General features: G+C 46.0%; 3 protein-coding genes across 7 annotated transcripts; 1 reads left to right on the top strand and 2 right to left on the bottom strand.

The window, feature by feature from the left end:
* Positions 1 to 5,017: 5,017 nt before the first annotated feature.
* LOC119331469 (peptidyl-prolyl cis-trans isomerase FKBP16-3, chloroplastic-like) lies at positions 5,018 to 7,047 on the top strand. The gene is made up of 6 exons (XM_037604631.1): positions 5,018 to 5,520; positions 5,635 to 5,718; positions 5,803 to 5,852; positions 5,971 to 6,019; positions 6,474 to 6,548; positions 6,725 to 7,047. The coding sequence occupies exons 1-6, from the start codon at positions 5,152 to 5,154 to the stop codon at positions 6,839 to 6,841; spliced, it is 744 nt and encodes a 247-aa protein (XP_037460528.1). The 5' UTR covers positions 5,018 to 5,151; the 3' UTR covers positions 6,842 to 7,047.
* A 314-nt stretch (positions 7,048 to 7,361) lies between these two features.
* Positions 7,362 to 11,023, bottom strand: LOC119327768 (transcription factor RF2a-like). 3 transcript variants are annotated; one of them, XM_037600863.1, is made up of 5 exons: positions 10,814 to 11,023; positions 10,092 to 10,744; positions 9,128 to 9,260; positions 8,552 to 8,636; positions 7,362 to 8,324 (listed from the first exon to the last, which is right to left on the bottom strand). In XM_037600863.1, exons 2-5 carry the CDS (start codon positions 10,613 to 10,615, stop codon positions 7,969 to 7,971), a joined length of 1,098 nt encoding a protein of 365 aa, XP_037456760.1. In that variant the 5' UTR covers positions 10,616 to 10,744; positions 10,814 to 11,023; the 3' UTR covers positions 7,362 to 7,968. The 3 variants fall into 3 exon arrangements, with proteins under 3 accessions (XP_037456760.1, XP_037456761.1, XP_037456759.1); XM_037600864.1 differs by having other exon boundaries at positions 10,092 to 10,726; XM_037600862.1 differs by having other exon boundaries at positions 10,092 to 11,023.
* Positions 11,024 to 14,730: 3,707 nt separating this feature from the next.
* Positions 14,731 to 22,593, bottom strand: LOC119330727. Of its 3 annotated transcripts, XM_037603848.1 has the most exons (6): positions 22,149 to 22,593; positions 20,495 to 21,113; positions 20,138 to 20,398; positions 19,631 to 19,909; positions 19,161 to 19,252; positions 14,731 to 15,860 (listed from the first exon to the last, which is right to left on the bottom strand). In XM_037603848.1, exons 2-6 carry the CDS (start codon positions 21,086 to 21,088, stop codon positions 14,975 to 14,977), a joined length of 2,112 nt encoding a protein of 703 aa, XP_037459745.1. In that variant the 5' UTR covers positions 21,089 to 21,113; positions 22,149 to 22,593; the 3' UTR covers positions 14,731 to 14,974. The 3 variants fall into 3 exon arrangements, with proteins under 3 accessions (XP_037459745.1, XP_037459743.1, XP_037459744.1); XM_037603846.1 differs by having other exon boundaries at positions 20,138 to 21,113; XM_037603847.1 differs by lacking the exon at positions 22,149 to 22,593 and adding an exon at positions 21,534 to 21,968 and having other exon boundaries at positions 20,138 to 21,113.
* Positions 22,594 to 23,378: the final 785 nt, after the last annotated feature.

Here is a 23,378-nt window from a genome sequence, read left to right as displayed (position 1 = left end):
TGCTAACTATGAAGCAGACCAAAACAGGAATAAGCAGGCTATGGTGGCCGAATACAATTGTTTGGATATTATAGCTGAATCCCAACCTTTATCTCCTAATTCTAAGAAAAGAATGAAAAACATTGCAGGTGATTTAAATGAGATCTGGAGAAAGGAGGAGATCAAGGCTAGACAGAGATCCAGGGAGAAGGAGATTCTAGAGGGAGAGCTTAACACTGGCTATTTTAAAGCAGTAGCCAACCAAAAAAGGAGAAGGAAACAGATTGTTGTACTAGAAACCCCCTCAGGTCCTGTTGAAGACACTAAAGGTATTTTGCAGATAGCTGTAGATTATTATAATAAGTTGTTTGGTTTTGTGCCTACTATTGATATTGATCTCAAAGATGACTTTTGGGACCATGATAGTTTACTCTCCACAAATCATTTTAATTTGCTGGAAAAGCCTTTCTCTGAGGAGGAAATCAAGGTTGTTGTCTTTGGCTCATATGCTGAGGGAGCACCTGGCCCTGATGGCTTTCCTTTTCTTTTTTACCAGAAATACTGGGATTTTATTAAGCATGATCTTTTTGCTCTTTTTAGAGATTGGGAGGCTGGAGAACTTGATCTATATAGACTCAACTTCTCCCTCCTGACCTTGGTCCCTAAAGAACCTAATGCAGTTAAACTAGATAGGTTCAGACCTCTAGCTATGGTTAATTGCAGTTTTAAAATCTTTGCTAAGTGTGCTACAAACAGGTTTGGTCCTGTTTGTAATACACTCATCTCTCCAAACCAGACTGCTTTCCTGAAAGGGAGATTTATTCTTGAAAGCATTGTGGCTGCTCATGAGGTAGTGCATGCAGTAGCCTCCAACAAAATGTCTGGTTTTTGCTTTAAGTTAGATTATGAAAAGGCCTATAATATGATCAGTAGAGAGTTTCTTTTGAAAATGCTGAGGAAGAGAGGCTTTGGTCCTATTTGGATGTATAAGCTTGAATCTTTACTCTGCAATGGATCTGTGGGAGTCAGAATCAATGACACCAACAATGATTATTTTATAGCTGGCAAAGGAGCTAGACAAGGAGACCCTGTCTCTCCTCTATTGTTTAACCTAGTGGCTGATATGTTTACTAGAATTTTGATTAAAGCTGCTAAAGCAAATTTAATTGCTGGTGTCCCCCCCCTCTAATCCTGCTGGTGTTATTAGCATGCAATATGTTGATGACACTTTACTTTTCTTAGATAATAACCTTGACCATGCCAAAAACCTCAAATGGCTTATGTCATGTTTTGAGCAGATTTCTGGCATGAGAATTAATTTTCACAAGTGTGACCTGGTCCCTATCAATATAGATAGAGATGAGGCACTAGTTTTTGCTCAAACCTTAGGCTGCAAGCTAAGTGCTTTCCCTATTAAGTACTTAGGGGCCCCTCTCCATTTAGCAAGATCGGGAAGGAAGATCTCCAATCCACTGTTGATAAGATCATTAAGAAAGTTGCTGGGTGGAGAGGTAGACTTCTTTCTTTTGGCAAAAGACTTATCTTACTCCAAGCCTGTTTAGCCAGTATTCCATCTTACCTCATGGGTTTCATCAAGTTTCCCAAGTAGGCCATCAAACTTATCAATTCCCAACTAGCTCATTGCTTTTGGGATGATTATGAGGGCCACCACAAATACCACCTGACTGCCTGGAATTCCATTACCATGAGAAAGGAGTTTGGGGGCTTTGGGATTACTGACATTGGGGACATGAATTTGGCCTTATTAGCTTCTTGGATTAGTAGATACTATAACTCCGAGGGTAAAATTTGGAAAAATATTATTGATTCCAAGTACAAACCTCAGAGTAATATATTTGCTTGTCCCAATACTGGAGCATCCCCTTTTTGGAAAGGGGTGCTCTGGGTAGCTCAAGCTGCCAAGGTTGGCTTCTCTTGGAAGATTGGCAATGGCAAAAGGGTTAGATTCTGGGAGGATCATTGGTTTGGTAATGCCACTCTGGTTACCCAGTACTGGGACCTGTATGTTCTAACTAATGAGCAAAATGCCACCATTGATAAAATCTGGGACGACAGTAACCTTAAGCTTACATTTCGGAGATGTTTCACCCAGGAACTTATGTCTCTGTGGTTCGAGCTCTTGGAAATTGCCAGTTCTATCCAACTCATAGTAGAAGAGGACTCCCCTTTTTGGAATATGAATTCCAAAGGAGTTTACTCTGTTAAATCCTTTTATAAGTTTCTTAATTTCAGGGGAGTGCTTCCTGTCGGTTCTCCTGCTATTTGGAAGATCAAAATTCCACCTAGAATTCAGATTTTTCGCTGGCTCTTAACTAACAACAAGCTGCTAACCAGAGACAAATTGTGCAAAAGGCAGGATGTAGGTGACCCTACTTGTGTATTTTGCTCTGAACAAGAATCTTGTTCTCATTTATTTAGTACCTGTGTTGTTGCTGCTGAATTCTGGAAAGCCATCTGTGTCCTTACTGGGATTAATGAAGACATTAATATAATGTCCATCTCCATGTACTGGATGAGAGGAGATAGTTTTGCTGCGACTAATATTGTTCATGCAACCGGGCTGTGGGCAATCTGGAAAACTCGCAATGACATGGTTTTCAATAATGTTTGTTGGCCTGACTTGCAGGCTATCTGGCGAAAAACTGCATCAAATCTATCTACATGAGAATGCCTTTCCTCAGGGTGTGTCAAGGACAAGTTGGAGTGGGCCGCGAAAGAACTGGAGATGAAAGCGAGAAGCCCACCTCTGCTGCTGTGGCCAGATCCTGGCTGAGGCGTGGAGACACCTTTTGAAGTCCTTCCCTTTGAAGAATCTGCAGTTTCTAGCAGCTCTACACGTTTAAAAGAATGATGTTCTCTTGTTGCTGTCTAGGCTGGGGCGTATGTCACCGGAGTCCTTCTCTTTATGTCTGCAACTCTCTACTTTCTAGTTTTATTTGCTGCTACTGCGGCAGTCCGCCTGCTGTCCGCCGTAAACCTACCTTGTAAGACTTGTACTGAATTGCTGTTTCGTTTCTGAATGGAATGGAACAGGGACGCAACCATTTTCTTCTAAAAAAATATGTCACCTCAATTTTTCGGAGATGCTCGTAAGAATCTTTCCCTACTAATAAAGCAGCTAATGCTTCTGGTCGTCCGTCACTTTTGATTTTCTCGTACGTACGTCGCTCATCAGATGGGCCTGGATAGGCCCGCCTGGGGCCCTCTCCAAATTTTTTTGTTCTGTAACAATTTAGCAACTTATATATGTAAGAATAGTCCCACCTTGCTCCTTAAAATCAAATCCTACCGACTTATATGTGTTCGTCAGTTGGAAGAATCAAGCAAGCCAAGGCACGAGGCAAAGAAATAAAAGAAGAATAAAAAAAGACACAGGAACACCAGCGGCATTGAAGCATCAACGCCCGGGTCTGAAGAGCCGGCGGTAAACGGATCGAGACGGGAGAGGCGGCGGCCTGCGTGGCCCACGCGGCGGATCCAGCTGCTCCGGCGTGGATCCGGCGGCGGACGAATCGAGACGGAGAGGCGATGACCTCCATGGCTGGCTCGCTGCTCCGGCGTGGATCCGGCGGCGGACGAATCGAGACAGAGAGGCGATGACCTCCATGGCGGGCTCCCTGGAGACAACGTGTGAGAGAGATTAGAGAGAGAAGGGAAGAGAGGATGAGAGAGGGGGCCGGGAGTGCGCGGGTGCCGCGAATCAGGGAGGAAGCGCGAGGGGGGGGCATGGAGAGGCGGCTCGCCGACGTCAGCCGATGGCGCGGCGGTCGGGGTCGAGAGCTGGGGGGTGGCGCGCGAGGGCACGCTGGTCCTCTCCCCTGGCGGCGCTGCGTGAGGGAGAGAACGAGAGGAGTGGGATCTGAGTGCGAGGGGGATCTAGGGCTATGGAGGCGGCCTGTCTGGGCCCTTGGTAGGCCTGCTTCACAGGTTGGGCTGGCTGCGGCTGGCCTGCTTGCCTTCTCTCTCTCCTTTCCTTTCCATTTTCTCTACCTTTAAAGAAAATAGAGAGAAGGAAAAAGAGAAGAAAAGAAATAGCCAGTGTGTTCAGAAAATGTTGAAACACTTTTTGTAGATCCTAAGATTTATAATTAGTCCAACAAAATAAGTTTCACCCAAACTGGAAGAGTCAAATTCAAATTCATTTGAATTTGATTTGAATTAGAAGTGCCCAAAAATCATGGAACTTTTGATGGAGCTTGGTTAAATGATTAAAGAATTCTTGGCAAAGTTTAGAGGCTAAGCTTGAAGTAGAAAAAAGCATGGGAATTTGTGAAACATTGGAATGGAACTAAGAAAAGCAATAAAAATAAAATAAAAGGAGGCCTCAAATTAAATTATGAATATCATCATAGTTTTAAAAATGGTGTGAATTATTTAATGACGTGATGACATGATGTCATGATGCAATGCAAAAATAACATAGAGCAAACAATATAATAATAATGATAATGGAAAGAATCGGAGCAGAGCGCTGGGTGGGGTTGAGGTAAGAGGAAGAGGAAGATGGAGCATAGCGGTGCTGGGTGAAGATGATGAGGAATGGCAATTTGTAGATAAGGGGGCGGAAAACTGAAAACGAGACGAACATCATCCATAGGTGGATAAGGATTAGACAATGTTGTATTAATATATATACACGGGTTAGGGTACACACGGCAAACTCAAAAATGTGTTTTCATGTTCGACTTTATAAATTATCCTTTTGATTACACCTTTTCTGGTATATAAATTACTGCGACGTCCCTGATTTAATTTATTGGGTTAGGGCATGTGGTATTTTTTTTCTCTCGTTGCAACGCACGGGCTCTTTTGCTAGTAAGGGTGTACGTGTGTGTTCATAGAAATAAGGGTATGTGCGTATATATAAATGTTGTGTCTGTAATGTGTTCAGAAATAATATTAATAAGCGTCCCGTACAAGAACGATAAAAACTCTAGCGGCGTTGATTTAACAAAGCCGAACGCAACGGCCGTTGATTCCGGTCGCCGTGCCCCGTGCGTGGTGTTGCACGCGCGAAGCGAGTGGTGGAGGCTGGACGGCCACCGCGGATTTAATTTGCTCTATCCACTCTCTCCCGTCGACTCGTCCGTGGTCCTCTTCCCGGGCCGTCGTCCTCCTCCTCCCCTTCCCCCTCCCCCTCTCCCTAATCCAATGGCTGCTGCTGCCTCTTCCTCGGCCTCGCCGCTTCTCCTCCCGTCAGGGCCGCGTGGCGCTAGCTCGAGGGCCTGGCTTCCCAGCGGCGGCGGCGGCGGCGGCAGGGCGTTCATCAGAGGTGGCAACAGCAGGGCGCCATGCTGCAGGAGGGCTGCCGCTGGCGGAGGAAGCGCGGCGCAATGCGGAGGAGCTGACGACGACAACGGTGGCGTGGTCACCCGGAGGGGCGTGGTCGGGGCGGTGGTTCTGGGGGTGTCGTCGTCCGCGTTATGCCTGCAGGCCGCGCTCGACGCCTTCGCCGGCGGGCTGCCGCCGGAGGAGAAGCCCAAGCTCTGCGACGCCGCCTGCGAGGCAGAGCTCGAAAATGTACGTTCGCCATGACAGCATCATAGGAATGCAGTATTCCGTTTGCTTGATTCATGCAGTATTTCCTGCAAAATCCATGGAATCAGGCCGCAAATTTTTCTCCTGCGTTTTCAGCTGCCTATGGTGACTACGGAGTCCGGTTTGCAGTACAAGGACATCAAAGTCGGGCAAGGGCCGAGTCCGCCCGTTGGCTTCCAGGTGCTCACCATTACCTCTTCTTTTTGCTCTCTCTTTCGACGATTGCCTGCCAACGCGTAAGCTTCTTGATCACCGTGTGTGTAGGTTGCTGCAAACTGCATCGCCATGGTGCCAAACGGACAGATATTCGACAGGTGAGAGATAACTGAGCTGAGCGCATTTGATGGGTGACAGACTGACCGTGCATTCAGCGTGCACATAATTGGTCAGTAACACTTCGTCCTCTTACCATGTCCTGGTGTTGTTGTGCAGCTCGCTGGAGAAAGGCCAGCCCTACATATTCCGTGTTGGCGCAGGACAGGTATTTACTGCAGGCTCTGATGCATTGCATGCCCCTCTTTTTTTTGGAAAGGGGAGTACCCTGGCCTCTGCATCAACCGATTTGCATGCCCCTCTGGAAGTGACGACTAAAATTAACCCACACAGCTGTGAATTGATCTGAACCTAGAAACACTGTTTATTGACAGTGCTCCGCATTCATCTTCATTGTTTTTTATATAGCTCACCATTCATGCCGAATGGTCTCGCCTTCATCTTCAAAGGATATAACCCTTTGTTTTAATAGTAGCACACCTAAATGAATTTCATGCTCATCTTTATCATCTGCAATTCTGGACTAACAAGCAGTTTTGCCTCGTTGCTTACCCTAGGAAATCTAAATTTGTCATATACTTACATATATGCAGTTCATAGCTTCAAAGTTTCAGATTTGGCATGGTGTTCTATCTTCTCATTCATATGTTTGGCAATGTCAGGTGATAAAGGGACTTGATGAAGGGATCTTGTCGATGAAAGTTGGAGGATTACGTCGGTTGTACATACCCGGTCAAGTAAGTAGTCTTGCCTTGTCAAGTTTAACAGAGCAATGCCGAAAACGAAACAAAACAAAACTAGCTGTTGTGCAAGAAAACTTTACCTTTTCCTCCAATGATCATGCGCTGTGTTTCTTCAGTCTGGGGTATCTGGACAGGATAGTGATGATTTCCCATCTTCTTGATCTGAGCAGTTAGCATTCCCTAAGGGCCTTACATCAGCTCCCGGGAGGCCAAGAGTGGCTCCGAGCAGCCCCGTCGTATTTGACGTCAACCTATTGTTCGTACCTGGTCTTGACGATGATGAGTGAAAGCATCATCTTGCATCTTTACAGGAGGCAACTGAAGAGAATGATTTTCTTTTTGTGAATTACCATGTGAGTAGAGTGACAATTGTTTTCGGCAGCAAAATATACAAAACTATGATGATTTGTATTAAGTGCATAGCAACCTTTGGTTGTGAATGGAATAATGTAGCCTTAGTGATATAAAGATATGTGCTAATCCTTCTACTCAATTGCCCAGTGTTTTATGTGGATATTTGGTGTGCATTTCAGTCATGTGTCAGATTCGCTCACCAAAAAAGGAACATGGAGCACCCAATAGAGCAGTTTCTTAATACATATTCTAGTCTTTCAATAAAAATTCATGGGTCTGTGTTTTTCCTTTTTGAGGGATCTGTGATTCCCTTTTACTTGCAAGGCATGTGGTTACGTGGAACCCTAGTCCCAAAACATGTGGTTTGCGCAATCAACTCAACTAGTATAAACGTACTCTGTTGGTGAACCTTTTTTAAATCACTAGTATAAATTACACTTGACAGATTGTCTTTGTTTCTTCTATGAATATGCTGCTAAATACGCATCATTTTGTATTCGAAGAATGCAGAGAGGACATTAAAACTTGCCAGTCACCAAAAGTGACCATGAATCCACGATGAAAAGGCCCCAGATCAAAACAAAGAAAACAATCTGTACATACAAAGGCCAGCGCATGAGATTAAGAAATGCAGCAGCATCTTCCTTTGTAAACCAGCTTCCTAATCAGATTGACAGCGCATCGACAAACCCGAAGAATCTGCATGAGTTGGTAACATTTTCCTTCAACAGACATCCGCACCTGTAGACCCCAGAAGTTCTCAAATCCGAAGAATCTGCATGAGTTGGTAACATTTTCCTTCAACAAACATCCGCACCTGTAGACCCCATAAGAACAGAACTATTTCTTCAGAAGGAAGACTCGACAACTGAACGTAACTTGAGCAGCCTTGAACCCTATATATAGGCTATATACTTGCTGGTGATCAATCTACACTTGGGTGATGCCCCACAACCCCCTGAATCCACCCGGCTCTGACAGATAGCATGAATTTTGCCTGGTGGGGGTTTTCGTTTCACGGTATCCCTGTGAAATTCCTGTATTCCAGACAGGAGCTCGATCAGTTGCCACTGCTCTCGGACCACCCACCAATCCACTGGTTCGGAGCGGAGATGGCCCGTTTCATCTTCGGGTTGGGTGGTGGTGCAGCAGAAGCCTGCTGCTGCAACAGCAGCTGCTGTGCTTGCAGTTGCAGCGGATGCAGCAACGGCTGCTGGTGCTGAGGGTGAATCTGCTGCATCTGGTGCAATGGCTGCATTGCAGCCTGGCCCTGAATGTGGAACATTGGCTGGTTCCCTCCGAAAGAGTGCGGCGGGGGTGGGCCGATCAAGTTCATCATTCCCCCAACGGTGTTGCCCATGTGGCTCGTCGCCATCTTCAGCCTTTGCAGCTCAGATTTCAGTGCGTCATTCAGAGCTGCAACAACAGCAGCAAATGGTAAGTTTTCGACGAAAAACCACAAAATGGTCATGACAAATTATCTTTCCTTCTTGTATGCGCTAGAGCGCCCCTCAAGCTGAGCAAGAAGTTCACAACACCTTTTAATCACCTTCTCCCCCACGGTGAACATGCAAGATTGTCTTACATTCGTGGCAGAACGAAGAAGGTGAAAGACAACGAGTAACTGGAATTACTGACTTTACCATCTTGTAAGTGGATTTGTTGCTCCACGTTCTGCAGGCGCATCTTCAGTTCGCTGTTCTCGGTAGAGAGCCCAGCAGTGTCTCTCTGTGTCATTTACCAATGTGGCAAAAGGAACAAGGTTAGCTATCTGAACAAGGTTAGCTATCGACTCATAATTAACACACCCTCAGTCATATCAAGCAAATTGTTTCTTCTCTCTGTTGTTAGCCATAACAGTGGGAACTGAGATGCAGACCACTACCTAGCAGCTAACAAGGTGGATAAAGCTACCTGACACAAACATAGGGATGATGGCATTGTCTACCTGTTGAAGGTAGCTAATGACATGCTTGGACAATTTTCATTATGATGGTGAAATTACATGAAATCTACAGGAGAGGGATACGCATGATCCGCATCCAAACACAAAAGGGTAATAGTATTCTTCTGTTAGATTTTCTAGTTAGTTCTAGTTCTTGCCGTATAAACAAGCATTATAGGTACCGATCAAAACAGATAGGTCAAGATATTCTTCCACATTTCTAAACATATTGGGAGAAGAGGAATAACAGAAGTTGAGGAGGGGCAGTTCTTACATGTAGAAGTGCCAGCTGGGTTGACAATGTTGTTGCTTCTGCATGCAGGGTTTGCACCTTCCGTTCAAGTTCAGAAATATACCGCATCTTCCTTTCTTTCGATCTGGCCGCCGATTGTCTATTAGCCCAAATCCTATCACATGAATTATGGAGACTAAGTAAACATAGATAATTAGGAACTTTTCGAACAGAAGGACTAACTAGGGTTAGTTGCCATTTTCTAGGTAAAGATTTGCCTGTTCTTCGGATCACATCGTGCATTTAGCTTATACTTATGGCTAGGAAGCATTTTCATCCGAGAGATTTTGACCTTAAAAACACCAGTTTGGCTACATGTCAGTCAGCTGAATTTCGAATTCGGGTCAGTCGATTTTGAATGGAGGAAGGAGAAGGAAGGGCCTCGCCAGAGAGAAGGAAGGGGCTCACCGTCATCGCCCCATTATCTATCTTAGGGTTCAGGGTGCGGGCGGTGGTGGGGCTTTGCTAGAGAAAAAAAATGGACGCGGGCGGGGCTAGAGGGATGGCCCGGGGCGGCGGCAAGACCGGCGGTGGGGGAGGTTAAGGGGAGGGCGGTCGCGGGCGGCGGCAGTAGGCAGCCCGGCCGGTGGCAGCAGTCGGCGGGAGGAGGATAAGAAAATGCAATCTGGAAAACGCATGGAGGAAGAAGACATAATGTGGGCCGTTCATTTTCCATCTAATGCTCCAAACTGATCCAGGATAAATCTTCTAATGTTCTATGTACTCCTAGTGACAAAAATGTTCTTATATTCTGGGACGGAAGGAGTATTTCGTTTCTTTTGACAGCATTTCAGACCCCTTTCATTCTTTCTTCATCCATATAACAGCTGTAAAAACTCGATAAGAAATAGCCTGGGATGAAAAAAAATGTACTTATCAAATTGTGATGAACAGTGGATAATCCTACTGATGGAATTTCGCAAGAAGAGAAGATAAGAGACCAAACCTTTTTGCCTTCTTTGGGTCGACAAGCGCCAGTTCTGCGAGCTTTGCGTTGGACATTGCCTTCTTGGCCTCCACCGTCGACATCCCCTCCACCGACGGCGCCCCAAGCAGCTGCTCTGCGTCGAAAGAGCTCGACGCGTCCATGGAATGGCTGTGGTGATGGCGCGGCCTCGGCCCCGCGCCGGCGCCCGCCGAGGCGCACGACGACTCCGTCTCCGACGCCTCGCGCAGCTGCGCGTTGAGCTTCTCGGCGTCGAGGAACATGGAGAAGAACTCCTCCTCGTTCTCGTCCGACAGCGACGGCCCGTCCCCTGCGCAGCCCGGGACACCGAGGTCGAGGTCGTCGGGGAGGCCGATGATCTCGGAGTGCGCGCGGCGGTGACCGAGGCTGCGCGCGGGGGAGTCCGGCATGTGGCTGATGTCGCTCTCCGGAGGGCCCGTCGGCGACGGTGACAGCGACACCGACGGTTTCACTGGCGGCAAGCGATTGCCGCCGCCGCCATCCGGGGCCGGAGACCTGCTCATGTTCTTGGCTCCAAGAATCTCTCTTTAGATTATCCAACGTTCTTCTTGGATTACGGAGTTGAGAGAATGTGGTCAGGAATCGTGACGGAAACCGTTGAGGTCTGGAAGGCACTGCAAAAAGGACAAGATCTAAACAAACCCGTAAAGATCGCAGCATTTTTCTGTTATATCGATCACGCGAGGAAGAACAGCAACCACCTTGGATTCAAACGAAGAGAGAAGAAGAGAATCCCTGGCCTATTCGTTCTGTTCATCGGCTTGCAGGTTGGACTCGCGTGCGCCTATTTTCCGGACGACGAACAGTGAAGAGGCCTGGAAAATCGCAGGGACACTCGTTAGGATTTCTATTTAAAACACACGGGGCATTGCACCGTTTATCTCGTGGAGATTGGGCCTTTGGTGGATGAGAGTGAAACCGTGCAAAATATATATAGGAAAACATGACGCCAACACGTTTTACTTGCAATGTAAGCTTATCTTCATACACGTTTTGGCAAAAAGAGAGGTGTGTTGGAGGGCAACCCATAAACGTTTAGCATTTGTATCATGATGCACTTGTGGAAAGGATTAAGGTTGTACATTAACAAGTGTAAATACATGATGACAACAATGCAAAAAAGTACCAATTCGACCCAAAAATAATATGAATTGTAATTTGTTATTTACTAAATATGGAGAGTGCATTCAGTTTCTTAATGGGCACAACATTAATTGATTTGCATCAAGCTTATGTTACGGTACTTCTCCTTGGGGGGACATGACCTATACTTTAAGCCATTAGTTAACTTACTGCAAAGAACTTATGTTGTGATTCTATCGTATCTTGCAAATGATCATTTTTTTTGTATCAATGGGCATGCTTGTATTCTATTGTTTATATGCATGTGCTTTTCCTTGAAATTTGAAACACGATATAATTTTGGTCAAATTTGAGAGCTGGACCACGAGAATGGCGTTTTGGCACATGGGAGCGCGCACTCCTGTTTTTAAAAATGTGTTTTAAACATATTTTGAAATGTCAAAAAAATCCAAACAAAAATTTGACGTCTACATCTCGATATTGTACATGCTCATAAAGTCGTTTCACAAAAAAACGACAAGTTATGTGTCGCGTGTAAAAAAGACAAAATTCGGTGTTAAAAAGTGCTTTTTACAAAACATAATTTTTGTCTTTTTTACACAAGCCACAAAAAATGTCAATTTTCTCCGAAACTTAATGTGCACACATATAATGTCGAGATGTATGTGCTGATTTTTTTTAATCTTTTCACACTTTGAAATATTTTTATCGATGGCAGGAGCGCGCGCTCCCAGAAGCACCAACAGATTTCCGGCTGGACCACCGTGTATTGAGAAACTGTCGCCTCTCGATTGTAACCCTATGCATTTGGAATAAAACTCTTTTACCATCGCAAAATAAAAACTCATATAGGATTAGTACAGTCCGTGTACATGGTTTCAGTGATATAATGTGAAAAGTCAAAAGTTATATATTAAACGTATACGTTTTTGTTTGTAATGACAATGTAACTTTTTCCCTGGACCCTTCCTCTCCGATAGGCGATATCTCGACGCACCACGTCGTCGTACCCCCTCCCTCCAGGAGTAGGCCACTGCCTCCTCATCCATTGTTGGAAATGTCAGCGCGGGGATGCTCCAATCTACTGGACAGAGCTGTAGCTTTCCCATTGTGGGGCTTTTATGTAGGTTTTTGCAGTCTGTCACTTCAACCCTTCCTATAGTTGCAGCTCCAGCACACACAAAAAAATCTTATCTGGCGACGACTTCTTCTCTAGAGCGAAGGACAGAGCTGTAGCTTTCCCATGATGCCTTTTTGTCCATGGTTATAGCCAAGGTTGTCAGAATCGCGATTTTGAATCGGATCGGAGCTCTGATAATAAAATCGTAAATCGTAGAATCTTCACTACCAGGATCGTAGAAACGTAGATTTTATGAACTAAAATCGTAGAATCAGATGGGTAAGTTTGGATTGTAAAGTCGTAGAATCGTATAACAAAATCGCGATTCTGACAACCTTGGTTATAGCACCCCGGCCACGGTCCCCGGTTTCTTCCCGTTACACCTAACAAGATCTAGACTGACCTCATAGATCAACGCTAGCCTTTCTAGCGCATTTTGTACTTATAATTGGGCGCACTCCAGAAAAACTTTTCGATCGGTCAGCCATTCTCAAATTATCTCAAGCCAAACACCCTTATAAACTAATAGTTCTTGAGATATGATTCCAGAAAAGAAGGGCAACATGTTAGTATGAGTAATCTACGATGCCTATTTATGTCATGATGTCACATATAACCCCTACTCAAAAGAATCGACATCCTCATGCCATGCCGTGTGCCATGACTAGCCACACGAATCATGCGCCACATGCCCACACCCTAACCCGCACATGTTCGTGTAACCGCGGGGATTGGCTCTAATACCACCTCGATCACAACCATCACTTCTTGGGCATTACACCTGACGGGATCTAGATTGGCCCCATAAGACCAACACTAGTCTTCCCTAGGTATTTTGTGCTCACTCATGTTCATCCAGGGAAACTTCTGGATCGATCATCCATCCTCAAATTACTTCAGGCCAAGCACACTTAATCTGCATGTTCTTTGAAGATGAGTTTCCAAAAAAGAAGGCGCACCTTCTTGATATGAGTAGTCTATCATTCTTATTTAGCAAGGACGTCACAATGTCTCTGATTTTGGAGCATCATTTGGTGAAAGTGTGCCATTAACCCATTATGGAGGACAAAGACTGTCGACTCCCATGAATTTTGACGTAGTTTCTCCTATTTCCGGTGATCTTTATATTGCTGGTTTGGATAATAGTCATGTCTTTTTTAAAACAAAAGTTGAATATGTCCATATTTACTTTTATAACAATCACCGGATATTATTCCATAGGACCACAGCAGTTGCTTTATTCATTCACATACCACTAAAATCACCTGCTTGAAAGCCAATCTGGCATGTTGTGCCTACAAGGCAGGCCAACATTGAATTGTCCCGTGGATGTGAATTTGTTCACACATGTCAGCGTCCTTATTTTTCTTCTTCGTTGCTTGAGCATGCACCAATGACCAACATCATGAGATGTGGTTCTATGAATTATTAGCACAAAGTTGTGGTTTTATAAAACAGAGTAAGAGTCCAAAGGCTTGGTGATGTGTTATAAGTTCCTCTCAATATGAGATTTTGTTCACTCTAAAAAAATAAACATACGCTTTAATGGTATAAGATCATGCACTCATGCGTGAACCAACAATTACTAAACTATTGAGACGGTCGTATGAAACATAACTAAAACAATTGGGTTCTTATTTGGAACTATTTTAAGTTTTTTTAGAAATATTTTTTTATGGTTATGCTTTCATAGTTGTACATAACATATTATACATAAGAATACAACTAAAGCTTAAATTGAAATAAAATAAAAATCTATATTCGAAGCAAATAGAGTACTTGTTTGCTTTTTTCAAGTTCACCTCATCAGCAAAACAGTCCAACTACGATAGATTAGGTCCAAAAAATTGCATTATAAATTCAAACTTTGAATAGACCCTCTCTCATTTTCAACTAAACAGATATTTGAACTTTAATGCATGATAAATCCGGAAGGATTTTTTTATAGCTGGACTTTAGAAAGCAGTGACGAACCCAAAATAAAATGGAGGGTGTGCACACTTTTAAAAAATGAGGTCTATATTCAATTGGCTTGGATGAGCCTTGAAAATCAGCTAATTATTACTCCCTCTGTAAACTAATATAAGAGTGTTTAGAACACTAAAATAATGATCCAAATGCTCTTATATTAGTTTACGGAGGGAGTACATGGTAAAAAATATTTCCTAGAATTCTGGGTTTGCCATGACACACCCGGCACACCTGCTAGGTACGCGAGTGTTAAAATGTATGTAAAACCAACTTGCTTTTTGGGACGAGGAGCAAAATATAGTAGCTCCAGTATTTACTGTTAATCCATCTGGTATATTTTTAAAATATTTTTTCTGATTTACTCTTACATAAATTACAAAAGTATCTTGATTTCTGAGATCAAGCTTGCCACTATTTTCATGACACAAAGTTAATCTAACTTCATCATGAATGAAATAACACCTTGCCACCCGCAAAAAAGAAGAAGACATAACACATTGCCATTTACCACCACTTTCTCCACTTTTTTCCTGTGAACTTTAAAAACAAAAAGGCAAAGATAATGAAAAATCGCACTAAATGGCCCACACATTTTTCTTTGTGAAAAAGTGAGACACACTTCTTGCCCCAACCAGGCCCGGCCCAACGAAACCTCCTTAGTGCCACCACGAAATGTGCACAGCCCAGGTCACCCCTTCCTCCCGTTTGCCGCCGGCGACGTCTCGCCGAGCACGGCGGCGGCCGAGTCGACGTTGGTGAGGAGGTACTCGTAGATCTTCTTCCTCAGCCGTTCTATCGTCTGCTCGGGCACACCGTTGGATGCAGTGGCGGGCGCTGCGGCGGCGACCTCCTCGTCGCCCGCGTCGTGGGGCGGAGGTTCCACCGCCACCGGGGGCGGCTTCCCGATCTCGCTGAGCCAGTCGTTGACGCGCTTCAGCTGCGGAAGCATCCTCGCCGCACGGTCGCGGTCCCATGGCGCAGCTGCCGCCACGTCGGCGTCAAGGAACCGCTCTACGAACTCCAGGAACCACCGCCTTGCCTCCTCACCGAGCCGCCTTGCGAGCTCGCCCCTCTCCTCCGCGCCGCCTCCCCTCTCCCACTCCAGCGGTGGGGCGGCCGTTGCCGCCGCCGCCGCCACGACATGGACCGGTCTCCCCTTCCCCTTCGCGGGCGACAGCCGCGACTTCGCTGGTGGCGATGCCTTCGTTGTCGCGGCCGGCTTCACCGACTCGTCGACGAGCACGACGGCCAGCGGGGAGGACGTATTGGCGGGGGGCGGCCTGAGGTTGTAGAGGGAGAAGGCGGAGAGGTCAGTGGCGAGACCGGCGCCCACCCAGGATACCGCGCGGCGGCGGCGCTCCGCTGCAACGGCAAGGGATTCCTCGTCGATGCTCGCGGCTTCGCTCACTGTTGATCGGTCCGGTGAAGTCGTTGTAGAGGTCGCTGCGGCAGCCTTAGCAAGCGAGTCAGCAACGACGGTGGCACGCGACATGGCTGAGTGCAGAGCGAGGAACTGCTCCACGGCAAGCTGCGGGTTCTGCTCCTCCGCCGTCGAGCTCACCTCGGCGTACGTGCTGCTCAGACCAACAAACAACAGTGAAGGTAATTAAGTTCTTACTGCATCAATTTTACACAGTACTAGTTCACATTTTGATGAATTGTAATGTTGGTGTTACTGTAAAACTCTTACGTGAGCAGAGCTGGAGGTAAAAGAAAATACAATGCATTTGCTTTTAAAACAGTTAATATTTCTAGAGGAACATTACAGCATCAAGTACAAGTAGGATGTACTTCTGAACAAGAATCAGCACACAGACACAGTGACACACACTCTGTGAAGATGAACACTGGCACATCCTTAGCTTTCTGCGACAAGAACATGTGGAGTGTAAGCTCCAAACATGTGCAGAAGTAATCACAAAGTCCGTGTATGGGTCAAAAGGGGAGAGGGAGCCAGCCAAGATGGTTGATGGCATCATTGCCGCATCCAAGCCAGCTAGTGCCAAGACATTTGCAACGTGTGAATTATTTTCGGAACCATGTGAGGTGTACATCGACAGATGTGGAGTATCAACTATCAAGGCTGTCAACGGTTAGAAGCCATGTGAAATTTGGATGCTACTACTATCTATAAATTGTTTCATATTGCATGCTCAAAGCATAACTTAACAATGAGTAATATAGTAAAGTTGGATATAATTGCATATGGTGTACATTGTACTGGAAGAATTCATTTCTTGATTTTTTTTAGGACTTCCTAACGTCTTGTCAGCATCGACTCAATAAGAGCTAACATAGGTGCCAGCCTATGACTAAGGTGACATTTGAAAATATGAAGTGTTGAGGTACTGTCAGAGAAAGGAGGAATGGAACAGCTAAAAAAGATGGGCTAAAGCTGAATTTTGGAACGATAACTCTTCTTCCTAAGAAGACAGACGCGGTTCGCATTGAGCAGTTCAGACCTATATGTCTGCTTAATGTGAGTTTCAAAATATTCACCAAGGTCGGGACAAACAGACTTACGCAGATTGCGCACTCTGTGGTTAATCTGTCCCAGACTGCTTTCATGCCTGATAGAAACATCCTTGAAGGGGTTGTTGTCTTGCATGAAACGCTCCATGAAATCCACTCAAAAAAACTTGATGTCGTAGTTTTTAAAGTGGATTTTGAAAAAGCATATGATAAAGTTAAATGGCCTTTCCTTCAACAAGCTTTGCGTATGAAAGGTTTTGATCCGGCCTGGAGAAACCAGATTGATTCCTTTACGCAAAAAGGGAGTGTAGGGATTAAAGTGAATGACGACATAGGTCACTATTTCCAAACACACAAGGGGCTAAGGCAAGGAGACCCGATGTCACCGATCCTGTTTAACATAGTGGCTGATATGCTCACTATCTTGATAGGTCGGGCAAAGGATGCACGGCAGGTAGGTGGCCTGGTCCCACATCTAGTTGACGGAGGGATTTCCATTCTTCAGTATGCTGATGATACTATCATCTTTATGGAGCACGACTTGGCGAAAGCAAGAAACATGAAGCTGCTGTTATGCTTATTTGAACAATTATCTGGCCTCAAAATTAACTTCCACAAGAGCGAATTGTTTTGCTTTGGAAGAGCAAAGGATGACCAGGACACGTATAAACAATTGTTCGGATGTGAATTGGGCTCCTTACCGTTTACATACTTAGGTATACCCATTCATCATCGTAAGCTGACTAACATTGAGTGGAAATGCATCGAGGATCGCTTTGAAAAAAGACTGAGCTGTTGGAAAGGGAAGCTCATGTCATACGGAGGACGATTGATTCTGATTAATTCGGTCCTTACCAGTATGCCTATGTTTCTCTTATCCTTTTTCCAGGTTCCGGTGGGAGTCAGGAAAAGGTTAGATTTCTACCGATCTCGATTCTTTTGGCAGAATGACGAGCTCAAACTAAAGTATAGGCTTGCTAAGTGGGATATAATCTGTAGGCCGAAGGACCAAGGGGGTCTAGGTATTGAAAATTTGGAAGTCAAAAACATATGTCTCCTTAGCAAGTGGCTATTTAAACTGTCGTCTGAGACGGAAGCTACTTGGGCACAGATTTTGCGTAATAAGTATCTTTATGCTAAAACCTTGGCTCAGGTAAATGTGAGGCCTTCCGACTCACCTTTTTGGAAGGGTTTGATGAGAGTCAAACAACTTTTTTTCAACAAGTCAAAATTTATTGTCGGGAATGGTGCCACTACGAGGTTTTGGGAGGATACGTGGTTTGGGGAGACTCCCCTTGCACTTCAATATCCTACTTTGTACAACATTGTGCGACGTAGAGAAGCCTACGTTGCAACTGTTCTACAATCCACTCCCCTCAATATTAGTTTTCGGAGGACGCTAGTTGGAAATCGTTGGGAGGCCTGGCTCCACCTTGTTAGACGTTTAATGGAGGTCCGGCTGACCCAGCAACCAGATCAGCTGTATTGGAAACTTACTAGGAAAGGTGTGTTCTCGGTTAAGTCTATGTATTTGGATGTCATTAACTCTAGCGTTGTCCCTTCCTCGATTCACGTTTGGAGAGTAAAGGTTCCCTTACGTATCAAAGTGTTTATGTGGTTTGTGCATAAACAAGTCATTTTGACTAAGGATAACCTGGCAAAACGCAACTGGATGGGCTCATCTAGGTGTAGCTTTTGCGATCATAACGAAAAATCAAACACCTCTTTCTCGATTGTCCGTTGGCTAAGATTCTGTGGCGGTCAATTCATATTGCGTTTAATATTAATCAGCCCACCTCTATCAACATGTTATTTGAAACATGGCTTGATGGGGTTGATTCCGATACTGCAAGACACATTCGTGTTGGCGTTTGTGCTTTACTTTGGGCAGTATGGAACTGCAGAAATGATTTAGTATCTAACAAATCAACAAACATTCACTTTTTGCAGGTTATCTTCAGGGCCACGGCATTCATCCGTATGTGGTCGCTACTCACTCCGACGGAGGCCAGGGAGCGTTTGATTACTGCGTCTACCCGATGGGAGATGGTAGCGCGGGATATTTTCAACCGGTTTGGATGGCGGTCATGTAATAGGATAGGCATGTAGTGCTTCTATTGTGTTTGCCAGCCGGTTGTGGCTTTGGGTTGTAGCTCTTTCGAGCTTTTTGTTTATCTTCGCACCTCGATACTTGGCGACTTTGTTACTGGACTTTATTTTTAATAATATGAGCCGGATGCATCTTTCTGATGCAGAGGCTAGGGTAAACCCCCTTCTCGAAAAAAGAAAAAAGAAAAAAAAATTGGACTCTTGAAGGCAATTGACTTAGCAATGCCATGAATTGCTGTTAATTATATATGACCTCACTAAAATAAATTATGTAGTGAGAGGATAAAAATTACCTTAAACATCGAAGTAAGCTCTCTGCAGCAGAAGCTTCTTGCATGGCTTCAACCGCAGCCATTTGTGCCGCATCCCTGTATTTTAGAAGCTCCTGTAACAAAATATAATAAAATCATGAAGAACAAATACATAACGTAATGCATTTAACCACCACATACCAAACTGTTATCGAATCACACCCTCCTTGGCAAAAAAATGGTACATTGCTAGCAGGCAGTTCCACATTTGCATCATTCCATGGCTTAAATGAAATGAAAATATTTAGAGCAACAGCAAGATAAGACCTCAGCTTGTTAACATAAAAAGAAGTGAATATATTCGTATATTCACACATCAGTTGAAAAACTTCAATTGCGGACTTATTTATTTAGTAGATAACCATAAAAAACAGCATGCTCAAGGTGCCAGAAAGGTAGAAATGCTAGACGAGTATTAGCAGTTATTGATCATTTCAGTGAGCTATCCATACCTTTCCTAACTTAGCAAGTGATGGAGGAAGTGCCGTCCAGGAAGTGTTTGCATCCGTCAATTTTTTGTTATTTGCAGCAATCTTCACTAAATTTGTAATATTGGGGTTGCTTAAAACCCCAGACGTCCTTCTTATAGGAGAAAGATGCTTATTCACCATTCGGTCAGAATCATCTGAGGGAGCACTTGCTGTGCTCTTCCTTGGAGGAGTCTGAATCTTAGTGTCATCCTTGTGTGAGGGCTTCTCATCTGCTGGTGGTGGTGGCCTTCGTCTAGGAGTCTAGTCATAAAACAACAACTAATAACGCTTAGTAATTCTGAATACTGTATGGAGCTGGGCACTAAAATGAATAACGGCAAGTTCAAGCATTGGTGTGATCTAAACAATTAGAAGGTAACCAAGATGTTCAGAAGATAATCTTCTAGATCCTATATCAGGAACGGTAGGCACAGATTAAACATGACACACGTATTCACCAAGTTAAGCGACAAGCATAGTGCAGCATACCGATGTGCTTCTAATCTCAGACTTCCTGTCAGCTTTGGCTCCCTTTGAATCTGAATTGGCCTTGACGTTTGCATCTGCCTTCCCTTCCCAGCTTCTTCTCAACGCCTTTGGTCCCGATTCAAGACTTAACAGAGTGTTACTAAGGGAGTTGCCTGCAGAGGACTTCCTCCCTGCTGTAGTAACCTTCAACACAGAAGCTGCTTTTTCTAACAAGGATAACTTTGCTGGTGATGACTTGTCTGCTCCTTTCACTTTTGTTCTCTGCTTCATGTCATTTGAGAATCTTTCAAATGATGCAGGTAGAGAATGTACACTGGTAGGCGATGAAGGTGTCGACCTAGGATTGTTTGACTTCACCTTTGAGGTAACCACTTCCTTCTTGTCGAAAAGGCTGGCCAGCGCTTGTTTCGAAAGCGAAGAGTTCGACTTGGTCAGCTGCGGTTTCTTGCTTTCCGTCCCGTTGCTCTTCACAGAAGCATTTAGTTTCTCCAACTTGCTCTGCTCTTTCTCTAGTGACAAGGCCCCTGCATCCTTGGAACCGTTGGCGGGTGGTTGTGCCTTTTTCTCGCCAAGAAACATGGAGGAACTAGTCATGACAAGATCTTCGGGAGTGCCGACGCACGCATGTCGGCCAGGAACTGGCCTGACTCCCCTCAAGATAGGCACCGGGGTGGCGGCCTCCAGACGGTCTACATGGATGAACTGCCCCAGCTGAATGGTGTCGCTCAATATGAGATCATGCTGGTCCTCCGGCAGGGAAACGTAGGTCGCGTGCGAGGAATCAGACACCTTGAGGTAGAACCCCTGGTTGGTGAAGAGGTCGCTGCCAGCAAGCGCGGGAACAATGCTGACGACCTGAAGAAGGGAGGACCGGTGCTCGCCTGCGACTTTGACGTCGCTGTTCATGTGCTGCAGGAGCTTGAGGAGGACCCCGGGCACAAGCGACGCCATTGCCGTAGCTCCCAAAGCACATCAGCTGCACATGATTCAGCACAACTCAGAAACGGCGATCATTGTCTTATACAAGAAAAAAAAACATGGATGACTGGAGAGAAGTGGAACTGGAAAAAGCGAGAAAATGGTGATGAGTCACTGGCAGACAACCTGGGCTATATATCCTACCAAAAGGGAAAGAAGGATCTCTCCAACTACCAAATGCAATAAAGGTTCCAGCTTTGTACAGTAGATGGCTTAATCCAAACTACTACTAACAAGTGTGTACTGCAAATCCTTTATAGGCTCACAATGAACACACACAAGTACTGTACCCAGTGGCCAGTGGAAAACACAGGAAGGATAGTGAAGTACAGTAGAAAACCATGCACTGCCGTTTTCTGAACCAGGAAAGCACAGAAGAACTCAAGTTGAGGAAAAATGGGAAGATTGGTGCACCCACCCACCCAACATTGCTAGTACTAGTACTAGCTGAAAGGAAGTAAAGCAGCACATAAATGGCAGCAGCTGTTGCTGCAAGGGGTGAGGGCTGGAGGGAGAGTAGGTACGGTGCTGTTTTAAGGAAGGGGTTTGATTGATTGATTCGATTCAGTGACAGTGGGAAGATAAACAGGAGCATAAATGAGTAGATCCAGCAACACAGTCAAAGCGGCCCTATCTCCCATCCCATTCCCAGCCCAGAACTGCATATAAACAAAGCGAGGTAAAAAGGAGAGGATTAAGCAGCGAATCTTGAGCAGAACAAGTGGCTATGTCGAGACTTGGCAGCCAGTGATGGAGCTGCATAGGAGTAACAGCACATGGCAAATGCTGTGTGATGTGATGTCCCAGAATCGAGATAAATAGAAGCAGTCTCTCTCTCTCTCTCTCTCTCTCTCTACAGCTTGCTAGGCAATCACCCATGAGCAAATATTGAGGGGAGGAAGAAGTGGAAAAAGCAAAGATGGAAGCAATACAAGAAGATGATATACTAGTACATAAATAAATCCTGCTTTGCAGAATAATAGAAAGAAAGAGGCGAGGAAGAGAAGACATGTTCAGTTGTTGACACACGCACCTCTTGAGGGAAGCCTGGTGAATCCCGTGAGGCCACAGGTGACAGGACTCCTCTTTTCCTCCTGGTTGAGCTCTTCTCCCGTGAAGAGGAAGAAGGGAGGATGGGTGTATGTGAGGAAGAAGAAGGCGCGGCGGAGAAGACGACTGGCTGATTCCTCTCGTGCCTGCGGTCCTCCCTCCTATGGCTATGGAAGAGAGGAGCGAGGGAGGCGGCCTGCTCTGATCAGGGAAGCTCCGCTCGATCGCTCGCTCGGCTTGTCACATCCAAGAATCCCCGCCCGTTGGCCCTTGCGCGCGCGGCTGTGCCAAGAGAGGAAATGGCGCTTCTGCCTCTCTCTCTCTCTCTCTCTCTCTCTCTAAATGTGAGGGGGGGAGAGAAGGTGGCGACTTCTTCGAGCTGAGCCTGCGCGCGCACGCGGGCTGCGAGCAGTAGCGGCAGCGGCAGCGGCAGCAGGAGTAGGCACAGAGAAAGAGGGAGCAGTACAGTGGCTGGCGTGCAAAAGCGCTGTGTGTCTAGGAGATCGTATCGTAGCCATGCTGGGACCGGGGAGTCAGTCAGTGGGTGTGGTTAAGAGCGTCTCCAGCCGTTGGCCTCCCCAGAAAATATTTTCTTCGCCTCCTGGGGGGGCTGCCGGCGAAAACTTCGGTCTGGGGGTGGAATTTTTTCAATTCGTTGCGCCCCCAGAACTCCATCGACAGGCTCCTCTGACAAGACAGGGATCATCCATTCTCCCATCTCTCCTCTTCTCCATTCCTTCAAGCAAGAAACAAACAAACAGAGCTTCATCGCCAAGAAACCACCATCGAGTTGCTTGTCGGAACCAATGGCGACCACCAAGAAGAGGGAGATGGTGTTCTTCGACGTGGAGGCCGCGCAGTCCCCGTCGCTGCCCGGCGAGTGCAGCCTGCTGGAGTTCGCCGCCATCCTCGTCTGCCCGCGCCGCCTCGTCGAGGTCTCCAGCTACTCCACCCTCATCCGCCCGGACGACGCCGGCGCCGACGGTGGCGTACTCTCTGCCTCCTCCGGCGCACCCTCGTTCGAGGACGTCTTCCCGGACATCTTCGAGCTACTGGACGGCCGCGTGTGGGCGGGCCACGGCATCCGGCGCGCCGGCTGCCCACGCATGCGCGAGGCCTTCGCCGCCTTCGGCCTGGGCGCGCCGGAGCCCGTGGGCGTCGTCGACTCGCTCGACGTGCTCCTCGCGCAGGGCGCGCAGGGGTGCTTCGGGCC

Source organism: Triticum dicoccoides, chromosome 7A (assembly GCF_002162155.2).
Source record: "Triticum dicoccoides isolate Atlit2015 ecotype Zavitan chromosome 7A, WEW_v2.0, whole genome shotgun sequence".
Taxonomy (NCBI): Eukaryota; Viridiplantae; Streptophyta; class Magnoliopsida; order Poales; family Poaceae; genus Triticum; species Triticum dicoccoides.
This window is presented reverse-complemented; position numbering and strand designations above follow the sequence as displayed.

Coding starts and splice junctions, on each gene's coding strand:
- LOC119327768 (XM_037600862.1), bottom strand. CDS start 10,615: ATGAGCAGGTCTCCGGCCCCGGATGGCGGCGGCGGCAATCGCTTGCCG. Junction 9,261..10,091: donor GACCCAAAGAAGGCAAAAAG/GTTTGGTCTCTT, acceptor TTCATGTGATAG/GATTTGGGCTAATAGACAAT. Junction 8,637..9,127: donor CCCAGCTGGCACTTCTACAT/GTAAGAACTGCC, acceptor TAAATGACACAG/AGAGACACTGCTGGGCTCTC.
- LOC119331469 (XM_037604631.1), top strand. CDS start 5,152: ATGGCTGCTGCTGCCTCTTCCTCGGCCTCGCCGCTTCTCCTCCCGTCA. Junction 5,853..5,970: donor AACGGACAGATATTCGACAG/GTGAGAGATAAC, acceptor GTTGTTGTGCAG/CTCGCTGGAGAAAGGCCAGC. Junction 6,020..6,473: donor TCCGTGTTGGCGCAGGACAG/GTATTTACTGCA, acceptor TGGCAATGTCAG/GTGATAAAGGGACTTGATGA.
- LOC119330727 (XM_037603846.1), bottom strand. CDS start 21,088: ATGGCGTCGCTTGTGCCCGGGGTCCTCCTCAAGCTCCTGCAGCACATG. Junction 19,910..20,137: donor CTGAGATTAGAAGCACATCG/GTATGCTGCACT, acceptor TTTTATGACTAG/ACTCCTAGACGAAGGCCACC. Junction 19,253..19,630: donor CACTTGCTAAGTTAGGAAAG/GTATGGATAGCT, acceptor ATTTTGTTACAG/GAGCTTCTAAAATACAGGGA.